Source organism: Mytilus californianus, unplaced genomic scaffold (genome assembly GCF_021869535.1).
Source record: "Mytilus californianus isolate M0D057914Y unplaced genomic scaffold, xbMytCali1.0.p SCAF_10, whole genome shotgun sequence".
Classification (NCBI taxonomy): Eukaryota; Metazoa; Mollusca; class Bivalvia; order Mytilida; family Mytilidae; genus Mytilus; species Mytilus californianus.
The window spans coordinates 56,269,581-56,290,710 of NW_026262582.1; the positions used below are offsets into that span (position 1 = coordinate 56,269,581).

General features: G+C 32.7%; 1 protein-coding gene across 1 annotated transcript; it reads left to right on the forward strand.

Annotated features, from left to right (window-relative positions):
* The first annotated feature begins 7,354 nt into the window (after positions 1-7,354).
* Positions 7,355-10,274, forward strand: LOC127718783 (cephalotocin receptor 2-like). Its single transcript, XM_052224832.1, has 2 exons — positions 7,355-8,306; positions 9,733-10,274. Exons 1-2 carry the CDS (start codon positions 7,355-7,357, stop codon positions 10,053-10,055), a joined length of 1,275 nt encoding a protein of 424 aa, XP_052080792.1. The 3' UTR covers positions 10,056-10,274.
* Positions 10,275-21,130: the final 10,856 nt, after the last annotated feature.

Sequence of the window (21,130 nt, forward strand, 5' to 3'; positions counted from 1 at the left end):
TATTGCTTATAGTTTAAGAAAAACAGACGAAAACACAAAAACTTAACACTGAGCAATGAACCTTGAAAATGAGGTCAAGGTCAAATAAAACCTGCGTGACTGACATATAGATCATAAAATATTTCCATACACCAAATATAGTTGAACTATTGCATATAGTATTAGAAAAAAAGACCAAAACTCAAAAACTTAACTTTGACCACTGAACCATGAAAATGAGGTGAAGGTAAGATGACACCTGCCAGCTAGACATGTACACCTTACAATCATTCCATACACCAAATATAGTAGACCTATTGCATACAGTATAAGAAAAACAGACCAAAACACAAAAACTTAACTATAACCACTGAACCATGAAAATGAGGTCAAGGTCAGATGACACCTGCCAGCTAGACATGTACACCTTACAATCATTCCATACACCAAATATAGTAGACCTATTGCATACAGTATAAGAAAAACAGACCAAAACACAAAAACTTAACTATAACCACTGAACCATGAAAATGAGGTCAAGGTCAGATGACACCTGCCAGTTGGACATGTACACCTTACAGTCCTTCCATACACCGAATATACTAGACCTATTGCTTATAGTATCTGAGATATGGACTTGACCACGAAAACTTAACCTTGTTCACTGATCCATGAAATGAGGTCGAGGTCAAGTGAAAACTGTCTGACGGGCATGAGGACCTTGCAAGGTACGCACATACCAAATATAGTTATCCTATTACTTATAATAAGAAAGAATTTAACATTACAAAAAATCTGAACTTTTTTTTCAAGTAGTCACTGAACCATGAAAATGAGGTCAAGGACATTTGACATGTGACTGACGGAAACTTCGTAACATGAGGCATCCATATACAAAGTATGAAGGATCCAGGTCTTCCATCTTCTAAAATATAAAGCTTTTAAGAAGTTAGCTAACACCGCCGCCGCCGCCGCCGCCGCCGCCGCCGCCGCCGGATCGCTATCCCTATGTCGAGCTTTCTGCGACAAAAGTCGCAGGCTCGACAAAAACTAGGAATTTATTAGTATAAAATATTAATAATTAAGATTATTATATATATAGTGTCGAACAAATATGCACAGAAAGAAGCTAGGTTTGAACTTTCAAAGATCATATGATTATTACCAGAGAGTTAGCATAAGCTATTTTCTAACCAAATAATTAGAAATGATGTATTTAAAACAATATAAGGATGACAGCCTCAACCTTCCTTCGCACGTTGGTAGAAGAGGTATATGTGGCCAAATATTGTCATCATTGTGCTCCGAACATTAAAAGTATTTTATTGAATAAAGAAGTGGTGGTCGGTACCCATGTTGAGAATGATATTGTACAATTTTTTCATGTTATTTTATAGAACTATTTGGTAAGATCAATTTTGCTCTAAATCTAGTTTTAGAAAATATGTATAATAAATGTTTGCTTCGGCTTGCCTTTATAAACATTGTATCTGTTTGATGTGACCATTTAAAAATAATTACTCTTTAAATTGGTGAATCCATTAATAATGAATAACAGATTAATGAAATAGGTTAACAATCCATTCACTGTCAATCAAATTTCTCTGTGTTTGTATACCAATTATGAACACCAAGGATTAAACACAATACAAACACACGTACATGCCAATCATTAACACACCTTTTACCAATAAAAAACATATTATAAACATAAAAGTACAAACGAGAAATTCACAATACTATTTCAAATAGAAATTAATTATCCTCATTCAAAAGTATTAAATTCTTATTTCACTTAAACTGTATGTCATATAAACACATATTTTATCTGATGGATCGAAGTTTATTTTGATACATTTCTTATAAAAAAAATTTCAAAAATATTTACCATTATCTCATAAATTCGTATAGAATTTTTTATAAATTTACAATTTTTTTTTTAAAAGTAGGAAAAACAGTTAACAACACAATTTACAAATCCAGCAGCGTATCTTGGGACAGGCACATACAGAATGCGGTGGGGTTAAACTAGTTTGAAGGCCCCAATCCTCCCCCTAACGGTGTCATCCTGTTTGCCCATTTTTAATTACATGCATATGTAAACATAGGGTGGATTGTTGTTTTAACAATTATAGTTTATTTCTGAATTATAGTCATATTTTTACCTTTTATTTTACCTGTATATGAAAATGTTCAAAAGTTTTAATATAGTTTTTATCAGAAAAATGTATTGAATTTGACAATAAATTCTAACAAATAGAATAAAAATGCAACTGTTCAGTAGCCAAGCTTTACAAATGAAATAATTTGAACAGTAATCTGCATCCAAGCTAGCATTTTCTTCTTTAAAAAAAACCCAACAGATTGTTATTTTACCATAGTGCTCTATTTATTTCCTTATGCAATGCACTTATAAACTTGATTCATATATTAGGTGACGACCATTGGATATTGAAGGGGGGGGGGGAGTTTGAAAATAAATAAACTGACTTAAAATTTATTGAAAATAAATAACTCGGCAGGTCTTTTAAGCCATTTTATAAATGCTATTCTAAAGTATGAGATGGCATCAGATTCTTCCAAAATTCGCCCTTTTCATTTTTTTAGGGAAAAACTTCCCAAATCTTTAAATAATATAATGTATAAATATTAATTTACTTGAATGAAATGTCTGAAAATGGGTTTCATTTAACTTAGGTATATTGTCTCAGGAACATTTACTTTATTCTCTTAGTGTTGCTTTCCATTTGTAATTTAGTAAAAAAAAAATTTAACTTGACTTCTATTTTTTTTTAAGGATTTTTTATCTAAAAAAAAAAATAGCAGCCACATCCATAAACTTATATGTGAACTACATGTTTTTGCTTTATCCTACATATTGGTCTTTTGATGTCCTTAAAAACTAAAAGTCTTACAATGAAACTATATGTTTTGCCTTGAGACCAAAATATTGTCAAAAAATAATTAAAACAGAACTTGCATTTTTGATCAAGAAAGGTTCTGGAAAATGCGCAGAATGCATGATTTTGCATACATTTTTCTATAGCTTCTTCTGGCCTTCAGCGGCCCCAAAAACCTGCACACGAAATTTGTTTAGTTTTTTTTTTAATATACTTTATATTACTTTTAAAACAGGCTAGTGCCATTGATTTACATGTGTGTTAAATTATTGAGAGAAAAAATATATGATTTATTCATAATTTATCTATACATTTATGAAAATGGAATTACAAAATAAAAAATATCTGAATATATATAGAAAACACTGATAAACTATATACTTAAGTTGGAATAGACTATATAATTGTATGCTCATTAAACCTTTTGTCTTTTTTGTTTTCTTTACTAATAGATAATTGGTGTAGTTAAAAGTGGGCAAACCAGGAGTAAACCCCCCCCCCCCCCCCCTAACATGGGACAGTGGTGTAACAGTACAGCATAAGAACAAACTATAAAAATCAGTTGAAAAAAGCATAACTCATCAGATGGATACAAAGCAGAAACACATCTAACAAAAACACAGAGTGGACATGGCAGGGTACTTATACAATCACACAACAAAAAGACACTAAGTACAGATCTGAGAGTACTCCCGGTTAGTGACAGCGCTAGGTCAAAGCCAAAAACAAATAATAAAAAAAATCACGCATCTAAGACTAAAATATCAATCAGTACATATCCAATGGATTTAGTGTAAAGACGTCATTAACAGTCAGAGAAAAACATGACTTTTTTGCAATGCCAAGATACAGGTATCGACAGATTCTAGAGCCATGCATGTGCATATGTATATAAAAATAATATTAAGTTTGATTTTAATTTACTGATAACAGAATCAATATTAATAGCAACAAAATGGTGTCACCTTTTTTGAAATGAGCAGATTTAGATATAAATCCTATCAAAGCAACTTTCCAACTATGGTATGTAATATAGACCAAGACTGGTAATATCTAAAATGGATGACAAGGAAAAATACTTCAGAATATTAGAAAAAGGTCAGATTGGTCTTCTTTTTTGTTCAATCTTGTGCAACTCAGATCAAGAGGAATTATCATTAACTTATGCATATGCGCGGAGGCCTTCAAAAGCTAGTTTGATACTCAAGTTTTTGAAAGTGATATATAAGCATGTAGTCAGGTAAATTTAAAAAAATCTGGAATTCAAAATTGACACTATAAATCAGAAGAACATTAGTTAAGGAACAAAATATGGTAAAAATATTGCTCAAATTTTGGTAATTACCTTTTATGAGCTATTGAAGTCTTAATGAATTAGACCTATCACAAACTAATACATTGTTGACGCCGCCGCCGCCGTCGCCGCCGCCGACGCCGGAAACAGCATACCTATGTCTCGCTTTTTGACTCCGTCAAGGCGAGACAAAAATCAGAAAGATCTTTTCTTCAATTCTAAGTCTCATATTTATATAATTGCTATTGGAGAGAGGCGAAAGATACCAAAGTTACAATCAAACTCATTACTCGAAAACGAAATGACAATATCATGCCAAAAAAAAATCGACCAAAAGACAAACAACAGTATACAAAACATAACATAAAAAACTAAAGACCGAGCAACACGAACCCCAACATAAACCGGGGGTGTTCTCAGTTTTCAATTATCATCTAAATAATTTAGAAAGGCATTTATCTAAAAGAACAACATTTCTCGTTCAAAAATGTATCCGCTAGAAATGTCCTTAAATAAGTGTAAAAAGACACATTTTTGTAATTTTCTTGTCGAAAAATTAAGTATATGGCATCCTTGTAAATATTCGTGATATAGAAAAAACTCAGGCCAAAATATTGCACATACCTAAAAATATCAATTACTAGAAAATAATTTGATAACATATCGTACAGCTCTTTCTTTGCACTTGTTCCAGTATGGTTATGTTTTCTAGTGTACGTGGGTCCAAACCTGTGCAACAATTATGGTCAGAACATCGGATAGCTATTTCCATGTTTGATCTTAATATGTATTTTTAAGTCTTGTGTAATAAATGATAAAGAACGGTTATTTTCGTCACTGTTTTGTTATTTATGAGTGTTCCTTTAAAGGGTGTGATGGCTAACAATTTAACAGATTGGTTTGTTATAAAATGAGTCCATTTGTAAAGGTGGAATGACATGCATTAGTATGGCTTCCATTTTAAGTTTGCTTTAGTGTCTTCTTGAAGTATGATGCTACCATTTGGAGAGATAATGAACCGGTTATTAATGCTGTGGTCTCTAAAAAGACTTATTTGAGTGTGGTTTAGGAGGAAATTGGAAAAAGGTGCAAAAATCCTACATCTAAAATGCTGAATCCCAAACAAATTTAAGACGAATATCAGGGAACCAATACCAAGTTTATTTTTGTTTGTTGATGCCAATTTTTACACGCAGTGGAATGTCAAAATGGTCCCAAACAGTGTCTATAACCTGTGATTCACTTGCTTTATTTGCTTGAAGCCATTTTGTTAATTCACTAGGTTATATATATATCCAAGTAATTTTCATGAAATACAAATGATATTGGTAATTTCCTGGATTTTGTGTGTATCCTTTTTAAAAATACTGGAAAACACAAGAACGGTGTTATGTTCCAGCCTTATTGAACTTGATATGTTTCGAAAGATTTGATAAAGTTGATTGTAAGGATATCTCATAGTATCTGTTATCTAGTCCACTTGCCGTGTTTGGGTTTATGTTTTTATACGTTTATGAACGCCCTTCCTCCTCGACCAAGTGGCCTCGGTGTCAAAGTAGTCTAAGTAGTCCAACTACTGCATCCCTAGCCTGCCAACACGGAGGTTGTCAGTTTGAATCCCGAATGTGGCAGGTGCGTTCTACTCCAATCTTAATTGACAAGGATTGTTAGATCTTTTACCGAAGGTCAGTGGTTCTCTCTCTGGCTTCCTCCACCAACAAAAACTGACCGTCATAAAATAACGCAATATTGCTGAAAGTGGCGTTACACACCAGTCAAATAATCAATCAATCTTCGACCGATTTTTAATCGTTGCATTTAAAAATGTGTACCTGTTGTTTCTAATTATGTATTTCTTTGCGATATTAAAGCCGACTAAAATTTTTCAAGTTGTTTTCTTTTTCAAAGGAGTTTGTATGTAGGACACCCCATTTCGTAGAGAAATATTGTCGGTATTTCATTTTTTCTGGGTTTCATAAAGGAGTACAGTTTTGCATGTTTAAGCTCTTCTGGTGTGTGTTTTTTTTATATCAATGTCAAATATGTCTCCTCTTGAAAAAGATAAAATGTACAAATGTGCAATCCCTTATGAAATTGTTACATTACTTGTTAGTTTTCATAAGTCATTTTGTGTGAATTTCAGTAATTCAAACATATATACATTATTAAAATATTTGCCATTGATGTGAAAGTTTCTATAAGAATGGCAAAGCAATTTCTTCTATTCAAATAATTCAGTAGTTCACAAACTTACTATATTCTATAAAGTTTTACACACATTTTTAAATGCCTATTGTAGAAAAATATACAAATAGATGAATGGAATAGACGCTACTAAGTAGCAAAACTTGTATCTGATCCATTTGTCCTTTTAAACGATAAAATATTATTGAATCTAAAACAACTTTAGATAAATAAATGGTTTGTCCTTACATGGGTATAATGAAAAACAAGAAATAGTTTTTTCATTTATACTCTTAGTGTAGTTCATATTGTGCAATCTGGGTAAGAATTGGGGATAAATAACTCACAATATAACAGGAAAGCCCCCCTTTCCAAAACAAAAAACATAAACTACACAAAACAAACAAACAAACAAACAAACAAACGAACTAACAAACAAACAAAAATAAAAACAACAAGAAAATAACAAGTCAGAAAGCAGAACTTGTATGATTCATAATTCAAATTTTTTTTAGTACTGAAATGTATTTCTCTTTCAATATCTCAAAACTGAATGAATAAGAAAGTGTCGATATTATTGAGTGAAAACCAAAAATGATCTAGGTGTGATGATTACCGATATAGAATAAGATCTTGTGTAATAAAAAGCTAACCATTCTTTAGTTTGAACCCAGTGGTATTATTATATAACTGACTGCTTGCACATATATAGAATTATATTGCATTGCATGTTTCACTTTTACTACTAGCGACTAATAAAAATCTTAGTTCTTTTATCTTTCGTTCTTGTCAATTATATTTGAAGAGTCAGTTATCACTCTGCTCCCAGACAATTGTCTGTTAAATGTTGTAATCTGTAAAACGTATTACAAAGTTATTCAGTTTACATGACTGTCAACAACATACTTTCATGCATCTACAAACGTATTTCGCAATTTTTGCAGGAAAGATGGATAGTATTATAGTAGACTTTTACAACAAGAGCTTTTGGGACATGATGCCGGTCTATAATGTAACAGAAATGTCTTCAAAGAACAACACAAAATTCAATCAGAGAGACGAAGAACTTGCAAAAATTGAGGTCGCTGTCCAAGTCGCGATTTTAACATTAGCTATTTTTGGAAACTTTTGTGTACTGTATGCATTATGGAGACGAAAACGAAAAGTTACACGTATGCATATTTTCATCATGCATTTATGCATTGCAGACTTGCTGGTGGCAATATTTAATATTTTGCCGCAAATGATATGGGATGTTACAAATAAATTTCAGGGTGGAGACTTTTTGTGCCGATTTATTAAATACATGCAGGTTTTCGTGATGTACTTATCTACATATATTCTTGTCATGACAGCTATCGACAGATATCGTGCGATATGTCATCCGTTATCTAATCATACATGGACACCTAGATTAGTCAAAGTTATGATAGGTGGTGCATATTTCATTGCAGGATTACTGAGTATTCCTCAATTTATCATTTTCAAATATCAAGAAAGGGAAGAGAGTGGGATGGTGGATTGCTGGGTAAATTTTAACCCAATATGGACACTGGATCTTTATGTCATTTCGTTTACAGTTTTGGTTTACATAATTCCACTGATTATACTATTTGCATGCTATGGATCTATATGCTATACAATTTGGAAAAAATATAAACTTTCGGAGGAATCTGGTAACTATATTCAACGCAAAGAAGCCAGAGGATCCAGCATACAAAGCACCAGTTCACCATCATATTCCTCCAAGGCAGTCCTAACTAACAATCGTCGAAGCACTCCTTCTGTAAACATTATTCTCCGGTCACATTCATTTCGAGGATTCAGCAAAGCTAAGTTAAAAACAGTGAAATTGACCTTTGTGATAATTTTGGCGTATATAACATGTTGGTCACCATTTTTTATCTCACAGCTTTGGTGGCTATGGAACCCGGCAGCTCCATATACTAGTAAGTATTTATGTACTCATTTAAACTTGTAAAACCTAGTTAAAGTGAAATTTGTCGAAGGCATTAAAAATGCCTCAACCAAATTTCAAGCTTGGATGGAGTTTTATTTTCTTTCAGGGAGACGCATATCTCCGTAATCGAAAACAGCTGGTCAGGAGCTTTCGTTTAAGTTGTTTACAGCTTGATGCAACTAAAATAATTTACAAACAATCGAGGGGTAGCCATATGAACACAATGTTAAAGGCATATAAGGGTCTTAAATCGTGAAATGCTTGAGCGAGTTCGAGCCTTAGTTTTAGTATAATTACACAATTTGTATGTGAACATTTACTAGTATAAAGTAGCCAGTACCATAGAATTGGCTATTTGATGGAGGTACACTTGGAAGGTATTGAGGAATCACCATGCATTGGCACTATTTATGTTGTAGAAGTATTAGATTATACATTGTATTACCGATTTCAGAACTTGATATCTCTTAAATGATCGTCATCCAATTTTCAAAAAAATCTTTGAAGGTTTGATAGGGTTGATGTCTGAAAAACTTTTACCACAAGACTGTATCTAAATGTTAAATGTCCGTTTACAAGTAAAATAAAGAAAAAAAAACCAAAAAATGCATTTTATTTTCGATTCTTATACATTCTTGGCGTTCAATTATTAGACTTTGAGCGTTCCTGGTGAAGGTAAATCCAGAAAAGCGCTTCGAACGCATGAAATTTATGAAGTATTTCATTTTGAACAGCATTCGGTCGATACAGCTCCTCAGGATATCATCAGCCCAGTACTGACATAATTTTTAACAAACCTTTTTTAAACTTGTCTGTTTATAAATTTATGAATTATTTAGAAACTAAGGTTTCAACTACCTCAGGCAAAGTGGATATGGATTTGGCTATTATTTAGGTCCTTTTTGGTCATATAGCTCATCAACGGTTTCGGTTCTTATACATCCTTGGCTCTCAAACATTCGGTTTTGAGCGGTCCTGACGAAGGTAAATCTAGAAAAGCGCTTCAGACGCATACAATTTATAAAGTCTTGCTTTCATTTTTATATTGACAAACATCGATGCTTTATCTGAACAATGAAAAGCAAAATGATGAAAGTTTTTAAGACGATATCATGATTCGGTTGACCGTTATGAAATATCGGTGCCACATATGATCACGGTTAAGACCCATCTGTGTATTTTGGTATACTGAAAGACACGGTAAAAATATTTTGTGATTCAACAAATCAAATTCAACATTTTAAAAAGTGGTATCTGTAGATCTCTTTTTATTATTGATTTGTGTAAAATAATCATAACCTGATATTTCTTACCAGACATCAAGAAGGCGGGAAAAGCACTAAAGTATCTAAAATTATTCCCTTGAATATTATATCTTTCGAGCTTAGAAATGACTTTAATTTGCTTTCTTTCAGATGACGCAGTGGTGATTATGTTGTTGTTGGCTAGCCTTAACAGTTGTTGTAATCCATGGATTTATCTGGCATTCAGTGGAAATATGCTTTCTCACATGAACCCCTGTAGATGTAAAAACAATAACGTCCTTAACTCACCATATGAAGGGAAGTTAAGACATCTCTGTCTTTGCTCATGTGCAGACTCACGAACAAATGGATTATCTTTAAATCTAAATGTTCAACGTGAATCAGTCACATCAACCAAATCAACTGTTGTAACATTCAGTTCTGATCAAAACAAGTTCAAATCGGTTGCTATTCCACTTAGAGAATTGAAATGAAAACCAATAAATGTGGATGTTTGTGTTATAAAATACGATCTTTCATCTTGTTAAACCTGAAGGACATCTGATGATGAAGTTGAAAAATAGCAAACATTAAATACCGAACAGATCAGGTGAACAAGGCAAAACAAGAAACAATTTTAAACTGAAGTACAAGTTACGCAATTGCCTGAGTGCATTTTACACCTTTTCACTTGAACAAAGAATTTCATTGAACGAAACATGACTCAAATTACTACATTTTTCAATGTGAACTGCATATATATATATAAATATATATGAAGTAAACATTTCACTTTGACTGAAATATACAAACCAAACGGACAACGTCATGGCTAAAAATAAAAAAGACCAACAGACAAACAATAGTACACGAAACACAATACATAAAACTAAAAACTGAGCAAAACGAACCCCACCAAAAACTGGGGGTGATCTCAGGTGCTCCGGAAGGGTAAGATGATTCTGCTTCACATGTGGTACCCGTCATGTTGCTCATGTTTGTACAAACCCGGTTATAAGTCTAATTCGGTAGGTGACATTCGGGGAAAAAGGGATGGGATTGTAGTTACGACATTTGGAACATATCCGCTATCAACTTATAAAACAGCAAAGGAGGAGGTATGATAAGAGCCATTACTTGTCCCCTGAAATGACAACAACATTTAACATTTAAATTATCGAAGTCTTTCAAAAGAGAGGTGAAAGATACCAAAGGGACATTCAAACCCATTAGTCGAAAATAAACTGACAACGCCATGGCAAAAAAAAAGACCAAAGACAAACAGTATACAAAACACAACATAGAAACTAAAGACTAAGCAACACGAACCCAAACCGGGGTGATCTCAGGTGCTCAGGAAGGGTAAGAAGATCATACTCCACATGTGGCACCCGTCATGTTGCTCAGGCATGTACAAACCCGGTGACAAGTCGAAGTCGGTAGGTCACATTCGAGGAAAAGTGGACGGAATTGTGGTTATGACAATTGGAACATATCCGTCTTCATCTATGAAACTGTTACTTGTAACCATGATTACTTTCAAAGTAATATTAATTTTATTCATAATATATAGGTTGATATAATCTAGACACTTCAGCGCAGAAAGGTCACTTTTGTCATTCTGATATCATAAATATGTCGAAATTGAAAATGTGACCTTAAACGACCATTTTACCCACGAGTGCTTGATATATATATCATGTTCAGAACAGATATTTCCGAAAAATACCAGTCAAGATAAGGTAACATTTTTAAAGATTTTTTCTCACGACTTATTTTTCTCAAATTCCCATCCCCTTCAACATGATAAATATATATCTGTTTAACTGAATCGAATGTCACTAAAAATGGTTGTTAAACGTTCGATTATATTTCATTTTCATTCGCTATCAAGACGTTAGCAAAACCAGCTGCATTTAATAAAACAAACAAACAAAATTCATCAAAAATACAAATATCCAATGTTTCCTTGAAGGTTAAAAAGACCTACTTTTTGGCATATACCACGGGAAAGAGGGTAAACAAACATATCCAGGCCTCGATAAACGATATTTATTATATAAACCCTAAAAACTACACTAACTTGCAACCAATCAAAATCCAGCATAATGATATAAGGTATAATTATTAACAGATTTATCATGTTCTGGAGGGTATACGCGCTAAATACCAGTCAAGAGAAGGTATAATTTCCTAATCTGCCAGGCGAAAGAAATAAAGCCGAAACAAATTTTTCGCAAATACCCCTCCTGAATATGATACATCTGTTTAAATACCTCGAATGGTTGGTTTAAACTTTCGATTTAATTCCATTTTTTTTTTTGCGGTTAAGACTTTCACAAAAATAGTTGCATTTCAAAAACGTGCAAATGACTAATAGTTTCCCTGAAGTGTTAAAAAGGCGTATACGTATTGGCAAATACCACGGTATAGAAGGGGCAAACAAGGCATATCCTTTGTGCATATACCCCGAATAAACATCAGATATTTACTTTTAAAAACCTGGCATTATGAAAATATAGGTCGCTGTACGGCCATACCGCAACGTCAGCTATAATAATTGGCCTCGAAATGAGAAATGTTAATCAACTGAAACGAGAAAACTATCGGCCTGATTTATGTTCAAAACGATTCTGCAATAAACTTATTTTGAAATTTACGATAATCATTTAAGCAAATAATTGTCTAACTACTTTAAGAAAAATACACAGTAACAGACCCTCTTCGTTTAAAAATTTTAAAAAACCGAATAATTCCACGGACAAAACCTGACATTTAGATTGAAAGAATGAAACATTTTGATTTAAAAAAATCCACGTTTTTTTCAAAGAAAAACAAATGCTTTGCTACAAATGTTAGGCATAGTTATTGAAGAAATCTTTTAATTACAAAAAGGATGACACGATTCTCTTTCCAAAAGCTTCATAAATGTTTCCAGGTTATCATCTTTTAGATGTTTCAAATTCTTGGGACAATGCAGAACGTTCACAACTCTCATAATGTGTATTTTGTAAATAAGGGTCTTGGGGCTTCGGTGGCTGAGTGGTCTAAGTAGTTCATCTACTGTATCATAAGCCTGTCAATACAGAGGTTGTCTAAGCCGAACATGGAAGGTGCGTTCTACTCCAATCTTAATTGACTAGGATTGTCAGTTTTCCTGTCGAAGGCCGATGGTTTCTCTCCGGGCATTCCGGCTTCCTCCACCAATAAAAACTGACCGTCACGATATATCCACTAGTCTGAAAAACACTACCTTAAACACGACTACCACTAAAATAATTGGTAACCTCTACTAGTGATACATGTACTAACTATTACTGTAAACTACATGTTCAGTTTATGCTCCATTAGTGATACGTGTACTGTTACTGAAAACTACATGTTCAGTTCATGCTCTACTTGTGATACGTGTACTATTACTGAAAACTACATGTTCAGTTCATGCTCTACTAGTGATACGTGTACTATTACTGAAAACTACATGTTCAGTTCATGCTCTACTAGTGATACGTGTACTAATACTGTAAACTACATGTTCAGTTCATGGTCTACTAGTGATACGTGTACTATTACTAAAAACTACATGTTCAGTTCATGCTCTACTAGTGATACGTGTACTAATACTGTAAACTACATGTTCAGTTCATGGTCTACTAGTGATACGTGTACTATTACTGAAAACTACATGTTCAGTTCATGCTCTACTAGAGATACGTGTACTAATACTGTAAACTACATGTTCAGTTCATGGTCTTCTAGTGATACATGTACTATATACTGTAAACTACATATTCAGTTCATGCTCTTCTAATGATACATGTACTATTACAGTTAACTACATGTTCAGTTCATGGTCTACTAGTGATACGTGTACTATTACTGTAAACTACATGGTCAGTTCATGGTCTACTAGTGATACATGTACTATTACTGAAAAATACATGTTCAGTTCATGCTCTTCTAATGATACATGTTCTATTACTGTAAACTACATGTTCAGTTAATGCTCTTTTGTGATAGATGCACTATTACTGAAAACTACATGTTCAGTTCATGGTCTACTAGTGATACATGTACTAAACATGTGTTGCTCATTGATATTAAACATTGTCAACAAGTCGTGTTCGATGATGCTATTGAGAAAAGGCACTCATACAAAGAATAATCAAATTATTCATCAAAAGTTTGATGAAATTGATGATTATGTTACTCTGTCTTGCCTGTATTATCATTTTACATGTAAGTTACATGTACATATAAGCATATGGAAGTCCCAATACAATCAGACAATTTTGTATCTTTGTGTCTAAAAGCCTTTGATTAAATAATATTATGGAGAATATATTTTGCAAAGGGCTATATAGGGTCAATGGTTTTATCGTGTTCTGATTTTAGCAGACAAATATTAATATCTGAATATTTTTAGATTTTTTTCGATATCCATTGTTTCTTTCCACAGATAGTAAGCGAACATCTTATTTCTTTGTGTCTGCGATGACTCTGTCAAAGAGCAATTAATTGTTCAAGTGTCAGGTTTGCTCGAGAACAGCCAACAATATATCTAAACTACAAAATTGCTGTCTGTAACGTCTGCGTTAATGTTGCACGCTGTCTGTAACATCTGCGTTAATGTTGCACTAACTATGAATGTTCACGTAAACTAAAGATTTTGTAACAAATGTTTGATGTTGAAAAAACGTACTGTTAAAGATCCATAGAATATTTTGGTAGTTCTTAATTAGAAAAAAACTTAAACTCACAAATTGTTTACAAAACAATAGCCTAAAATATTAAAGACCAAACAGCCTATTCAGTTCTACCAGTGATTTTTCATTAAAATTTTGTGTGAAGGTATTTCATGATTTGAGGAACAAAATATGATAAAAAAAATTGGGGGTCACCGACTTAGTTTTGTCACTATAGCAACCTCAGTTTCGTGTTTTTCCCGAATATTAACATGATATTTGCTTGTTATTTAAACTCTCAAAAAATCCCATTATACCAAACCTACAAGCATAATTCTTGTTTCATGTTAAACAGTAGGTTTGTGTCTATCAAATACAGGTTCAAGAGTTTAAGACTCTTATTGTTTTGATCTTAAAAAATATGATTTATTTCATTCCCGCCAAAAATAAAACGCAAGAATGAAAAACGTTTCAAGTATTAAAAAATATCTACCAGTGATTTTTTCATAAAAATTTCAAGAAAGAAAGTGCCATGTGTACTCTTCAAAATAAAGCAAAAAAATGTATATGTCACCGACCTTTCAAAAAAGTTATGATTAATTTTCATGTTTTTTTCTCGTTCGTTTTGAAGAAAAGAGTTGTCTTTCTTCAAATCATTGAATCTGACGTCATAGTACAAGATTTCCTTGCTGGCGCATTGTTTGAAAAAAATTGCAAATTGGACGTTTGAAACCCACATTTAAATTTTCAAGAATCAAGAATAACAACTATATTCACCTACTTTATTATCCGGTAATACAAGAGATCACATGTATGTATCAGTATCAGATCTCATGCCATGATGTTGTTGCCGCACAAAATTAACCTTCAGAAACACCATCGGTCGGAATGAAAAATTGTTCGAAATAACCTTTTACGACGCTTTAGAAAGGAAAGTCTGTGTTTGTCCTCTCCCTCTCATTACCAAAATCATTGAAAATAAAAAGAGAAATGAAAGATGACACTGGCTAACTTACAGACTATTTGACTATATTAGACTATATGTGTGGGTTTTTTTGTCGCGTCAATTTCAGAACTTCGCCCTAGTGCACTCTTTCGCTACTGTTGGCAGACGGACAGACATTAGTACGGACGGACTTCTTTATACCATTATGTGTCCCGACTAAGACGAGCGTATACAAATTATTCCATCTAGTTTGTGATTCATTATTTCTGAATATTTAAAGTATAAGAAAATTAAAATTATAAGTATATTAATACATAATATGAATTAAAGTTTTTGATTCTAAAACATTTTACATCCATTTAACCTATCATAAAATACGATCCCCGTTATTACTACCTCATGTGTTTTGAATAAACGAGACAGTAAATATAAAATACAAATAAGTTTTTAATTCAAAAATTGATTTAGAATGTAAGAAATAATTTTCCGTTGAAAACTATAAAGTATTTCTCAAAACAGGATGAAATATTATGAATCTAAATAGCTCATTTTGGAAATTAAATCAAAGACAAGGTTGTATGTATAGATTGCCGGCATTGAAAATCGAAATTTGTTTTAAATCTTTCCGGTCATTGTAGCTTTTTGAAAGTGAGAAATTTTATGTTGGATCTTATTCTTGAAGCAATTGTTTTTGTCATCAGTTAAATTTACAACAAGTTTAGTTTTAAAAACCGTAAATTTTTATTTTAATTCACATTCACTGAGTATATTAATTTCTTATATATTTTGCCTTAAGTTTCTGTGAGATCAGGCGAAATCTTATCATTTTTTCCTTGAGACAATTTGAAGTGAAACAAATGACAAAAGACAATGAACCTTTATCATTTTTATTTTTAAATATAAGATTTTGTCAATTAAGCAGTATAGATAAAATTTAACTTCATTGCAAGATCACCATTATTTTACGAGAATCTTAAAGAAATAAGTTAATCTCAATATGCATACGTTGCCAGTATATCGAAACTTCAAGAAAGTATTGTTTATCGGCCTAACATTCTGAAAACTCAGTTTTGAAAATCACATATTAAGTTAAAATGTTAAGCGTAAGTCATATAAATTTACCAGTGTAAAGTTACACGGGCGTACGAGATTTGCGCTGATTTGATTCTTTAATTAGCGCCTATTTTATTTTTTTTTATCTCTAGCCCCGATACTTTATTTGCTATACGAGTAAATACATGTACATGTAGTAAACCTAGAATGTATATGGATATAAATAGTGTTCCCTTATGTTTAAGATAATTTTGGTCATATTGTTCGAGAACTTCGTTTTGACACGAGAAAGAAAAGATGGACTTCGTTATTAGCAAGTACAACAAGTATAGAAAAGATAAAATGACAAGAAAGGAATATATCAGATGTGTGGCATATAAATTCTCGGCAAGATAATAATTCATTGTACTAGTATTACATTTTTATGGATTTTATTGTGGTGCTTTGTAATGCTGTAAATAGAATTTTACTCCGTGATTTTAGTGGATGTAAACAGAGTGCACAAATATCTTTTAAATTGACTTATCCTGCTCGAAATTCCACTCCCACCTCCCCTTTGTGAGCAGGGGACAACAGTTATATACATGTTATAATTGATAATTCATAACATATGTACAGCTGGCTAACGGAAGAGGTTTATATGATAAATAAAAAAATAGCTTTCACCTATAATTTACCTGTACACAATCGGCGCAAATGAAAGACAAAATCGGCGCAAGTGAAAGAAAAAGTGAAATGCAGGTCGGCGCAAATGCAAAAAGCCGAGTTAAAAATTTATATTTTCATAATTATTTTTATTAGAACGGAAGTTACAGATAGTGTAGTATCTTTTGTGTCCATTTGTGTTTAATTTCCACTAGGTATCAGTGCGACGCTTAATTCCACTTTTCTTGGAAGACGTAGTTTTTAGCGTACACCATGTTGGAATCCGTGAAAAACGCGAAATAGGACGTTATAGTTTGACGTTTTTTTTCATGACTAGAAACAACGTCATAGAGCTTTTATGTCACTACCAAGTTGCGTTAGTTGATGCGCATCAACAATAGGCTGTTTGGTCTTTAAGAAAAACTAAGCTTTTATCAAATTTTAAGTAAGAATACTGTCTAGGTTAAACAAATATATCTACGGTTATATATAACCAAGCAATTATGAAAAGTAACTTGTATTATTTTTTAACATACCATTTCGTTATGCAGTAATATGATGTCCTGTCGTTGAATGATTAAAAGTTTCTTAGTTATAAGGACACCACAGATACACGTATGCCTACTTCATTTCGTAATTTGGATCTTGAAATTGACGAGGAACGATAAAGAACGTAATTGCACGATAAAAGAGATCGACTTCAAATTTTACATTGCAACCTTTTCTTAAAATCTCAAAATACATCATTTTAGAGGAAGTTCCAGATGCAGTCTCCCACTTGACATGTTATTCAAAGGCTTGCATTTCCTATAACTTAAAGAATGTCCGTGATTAAAAGTTGCAACTTACAAAAACGCTATAAAAAATGGATTCTTAATGGTAAGGTTTATTCCTTTCTTCTACAGTTTTATATATGTGTTTCTGATCGGTTTGATCATTATGGATTATCTGTAGTTCCTCGTTTATGACGAATGCGGCAAATCACCGGAATTTGCTGTACACGAGCATCATGATGTGCACCATGCACTGGTGATGCAGGATCTGAAAACATTTCCGCATCACATCTTTTTATTCTATGTGTGTTTCGTATTGTATAAATGTTATTTTATGTGTAATGTTTTATTGACTGTTGTATGTTTTCTGAGAAATTATTGATAAGATATGTCAAGCAACAGAATTCCATATTCGAAGTTAGAACTTGTATCAAAGTTGGAATCCGATAAATATCATCCCTGTTGCATGTAGTATGGGCAAATATTTCAAAATATTGATTAGTTAATTTACTCTGCACCCTCTGACAATGAGTGGTTGATTGGGTATGTTGTGCTGTCGAGTATTGTTGATGATTCCTGTTTTCTCTCTGACAATGAGAGGTTGATGGGGTCTGTTGTGCTGTCGAGTATTGTTGATGATTCCTGTTGTCCCTCTGACAATGAGTGGTTGATGGGGTCTGTTGTGTTGTCGAGTATTGTTGATGATTCCTGTTGTCCCGTTTATGTATGAATAGAAAAGCGGAATTTACACTTAATACGGAATGGATTAATTTGCTTCACTATACGATCGAAACGTAAGCTTTTATGAATCGTCAGTTGAAATACATTTTGTTAAACTTTTTGTTGTTGAAATTATGAACATTTCTATAAAAACACAACAAATAAAACCCACGTACGCTTTCTTAGACTGCTGTTTTATTGTTTATAATTCATTTATATTAATCGATATCCTTTTTTACAACGCATAGGATAAAATACATCTGAAGTAAGCTTCTCGTTTAAAATATGGGTTTTTAACAAATTATGTTTTACTGAATATATATAGAACCAATTATGTTATCTAGAACTAATATCTGTTTTTAGAAATGATGACTGATGTTTGTGTTGACACTTGTAAGATAACGCCATTGTAACTTGTTATATTGACATTCCTAAAGGAATAGTGTCACGATCCTACTTTATTCTGATCGATTGTTTCCTGGTTTGGTGATTTAAAATAATTAAGAGATGTCGAAAAGTTAATACGTCCTTTACGTGACGCTGAACACTAACATTGTTTACACGGTTAGATGTTAATTATACGGTTTCTGTGTAGCTAAACTCAGACATTCTATTTCAAATAAATCTATTTCTTTTTGCCTCGATTCGTTTGGAGTTCGACTTAAACAGTATAGCTTAAAGTGCATCCACCACGTGATTTTATATTAAAATATCAATATAAAATTGACAGCTTACTAAGGAGAGGTGAAAAATACGAAAGGACATTCAAAAATTATGTCGAAGAAAAACTGACAACTAGTGGTTCATCTTAAACTGAGGTAAATACAAATTTAACATGTAAACTATGCAACCATTTCAAAGTCAAAAGACCATGACTGAGGTGGTGGGGCCAAATAATTTCTATCGACATGAGATATGCCAATGCTGATACAACTGCATACCAATTAGTGGTTTCCCTTAATCTAGTCTAATCATGAACTTATAAATTGCGGATGCCGCGGAAACAGTTCGCCTCGGTCTCACCTTCGCCGCTTCGTCGAGGCGAGGTAAAGAACAAACTAGCATACACATACATAAATATGAATAGACAGAGATGTGAAGTGTACTTCGACGTACAGAAGGAAGATCCCCTTAAAAAACCATAACAATAATTATTAAATAAAAATACGAATGAAACAAAGTAAGAATTACAAATAAAAAAACCAAAGACATTGAACATAAATCAGGCCGTTAGTTTTCTCGTTTGTATTGTTTTACATTTGTCATTTCGGGGCTTTTTACAGCTTGCTGTGCGGTATCGGCTTTGTTCATTGTTGAAGGCCATACGGTGATCTATAGTTGCTCACTTCTACGACATTTGGTCTCTTTTTGTATCATTGACAACCATACCACATCTTCTTATTTTCATATTTATAGAGGTCAGTGTGTGGTCTTGTCGCATTTTGAATATTGCCCTCTAGTGTCAAAATGGTCTTGTGTCCTTGGGTTAATGCCTCCAAAAAGTATATTCAACATTTCCTCTTATTCCTACTTTAATATGGGTCGAGGTAATCTAGGTTTTTTGTATCTCATCCCTTTTAAATCTCAGTATAATAGGCCATAAAACACAAGTTTAACCAAAACATGTGTATACCATATCAAAGAATTATCTCGGTCACTGAAAAAAACTGCTGATATGGGTATTTTACATCTCGCAGCTCATCATAGGAGTAGTTTCATACAAGGACGTCAGAAAAAGTAAAGGAAAATATGAACTAGTGCAATGCCCAGAGTATTGTAAAAATCAGAAGATATAGTATGATTAACAATGAGACAACGATTCACAGAAGGAATAGATTTAAGCAACTAGTTGTCATCTTAAGGCCTTCAACAACGAAGAAACCCAAACCGTATAGTCAGCTATAAAAAGTCAGCACAAACCAACGGCATGTTTTATTACAAAACAATAAACAGAAAAAAATATGAAAGACAGCAAAAGACAACAAAACCATTAGAAAACACTGTGACAAATCAGTTGGAAATGGTTTGACTCATCAGATCAGCACGACTAACATAAAGGCAAAAGACACAAAGTACTAATCTAAGAGTACTCACTACTGTAATCTAGTCCAAACAGTTGTTTTGTGTGATATAAGAGTACTCACTACTTTTCAGACTTACATCAAACCCCTTTTCATATTGTTGAAATGGAAGAAGATATTGATATTTCTGTCGACAAATGGTATGAACTTTTTATTCAAGTTATTAACAAGCACGCACCAATGAAAACTAAAAGAGTAAAAACATTTAAACAAGCCGAATGGTTCAATGAAGAAATTAAAAATTCCATTCAATACAGAAATATGTATCATTCAAAAAAAGATTGGGTAAACTTTAAAAAGTGGCGTAATAAAACAACGTCGTTAATATTTAATGCAAAAAAGGAATATTATCAAAACGCTATATCTAGTTCCAAAAATAGTAAAGAACTTTGGAATCACATTAAAGAGTTAAATCCAAAAATGGATAATATTTTTCCACCTAAAATGCAGTATGGAAATCAAACTGTTTATAACCCCAAAGATATTGTTAATACACTAAATGTTCATTTTTCTTCCGTAGCTGAAAAACTTATTGGAAATAATACTTCAGATATGGATTTTTCTAAGCTACAAACTTTTACTAGTACAAAATTAAAGGAAACTGAAATTTTTAAATTAAAACTCATTTCTGTTGGAGAGGTGTGTTCACAACTAAAACACCTTAAT

Coding starts and splice junctions, on each gene's coding strand:
- LOC127718783 (XM_052224832.1), top strand. CDS start 7,355: ATGCCGGTCTATAATGTAACAGAAATGTCTTCAAAGAACAACACAAAA. Junction 8,307..9,732: donor CCCGGCAGCTCCATATACTA/GTAAGTATTTAT, acceptor GCTTTCTTTCAG/ATGACGCAGTGGTGATTATG.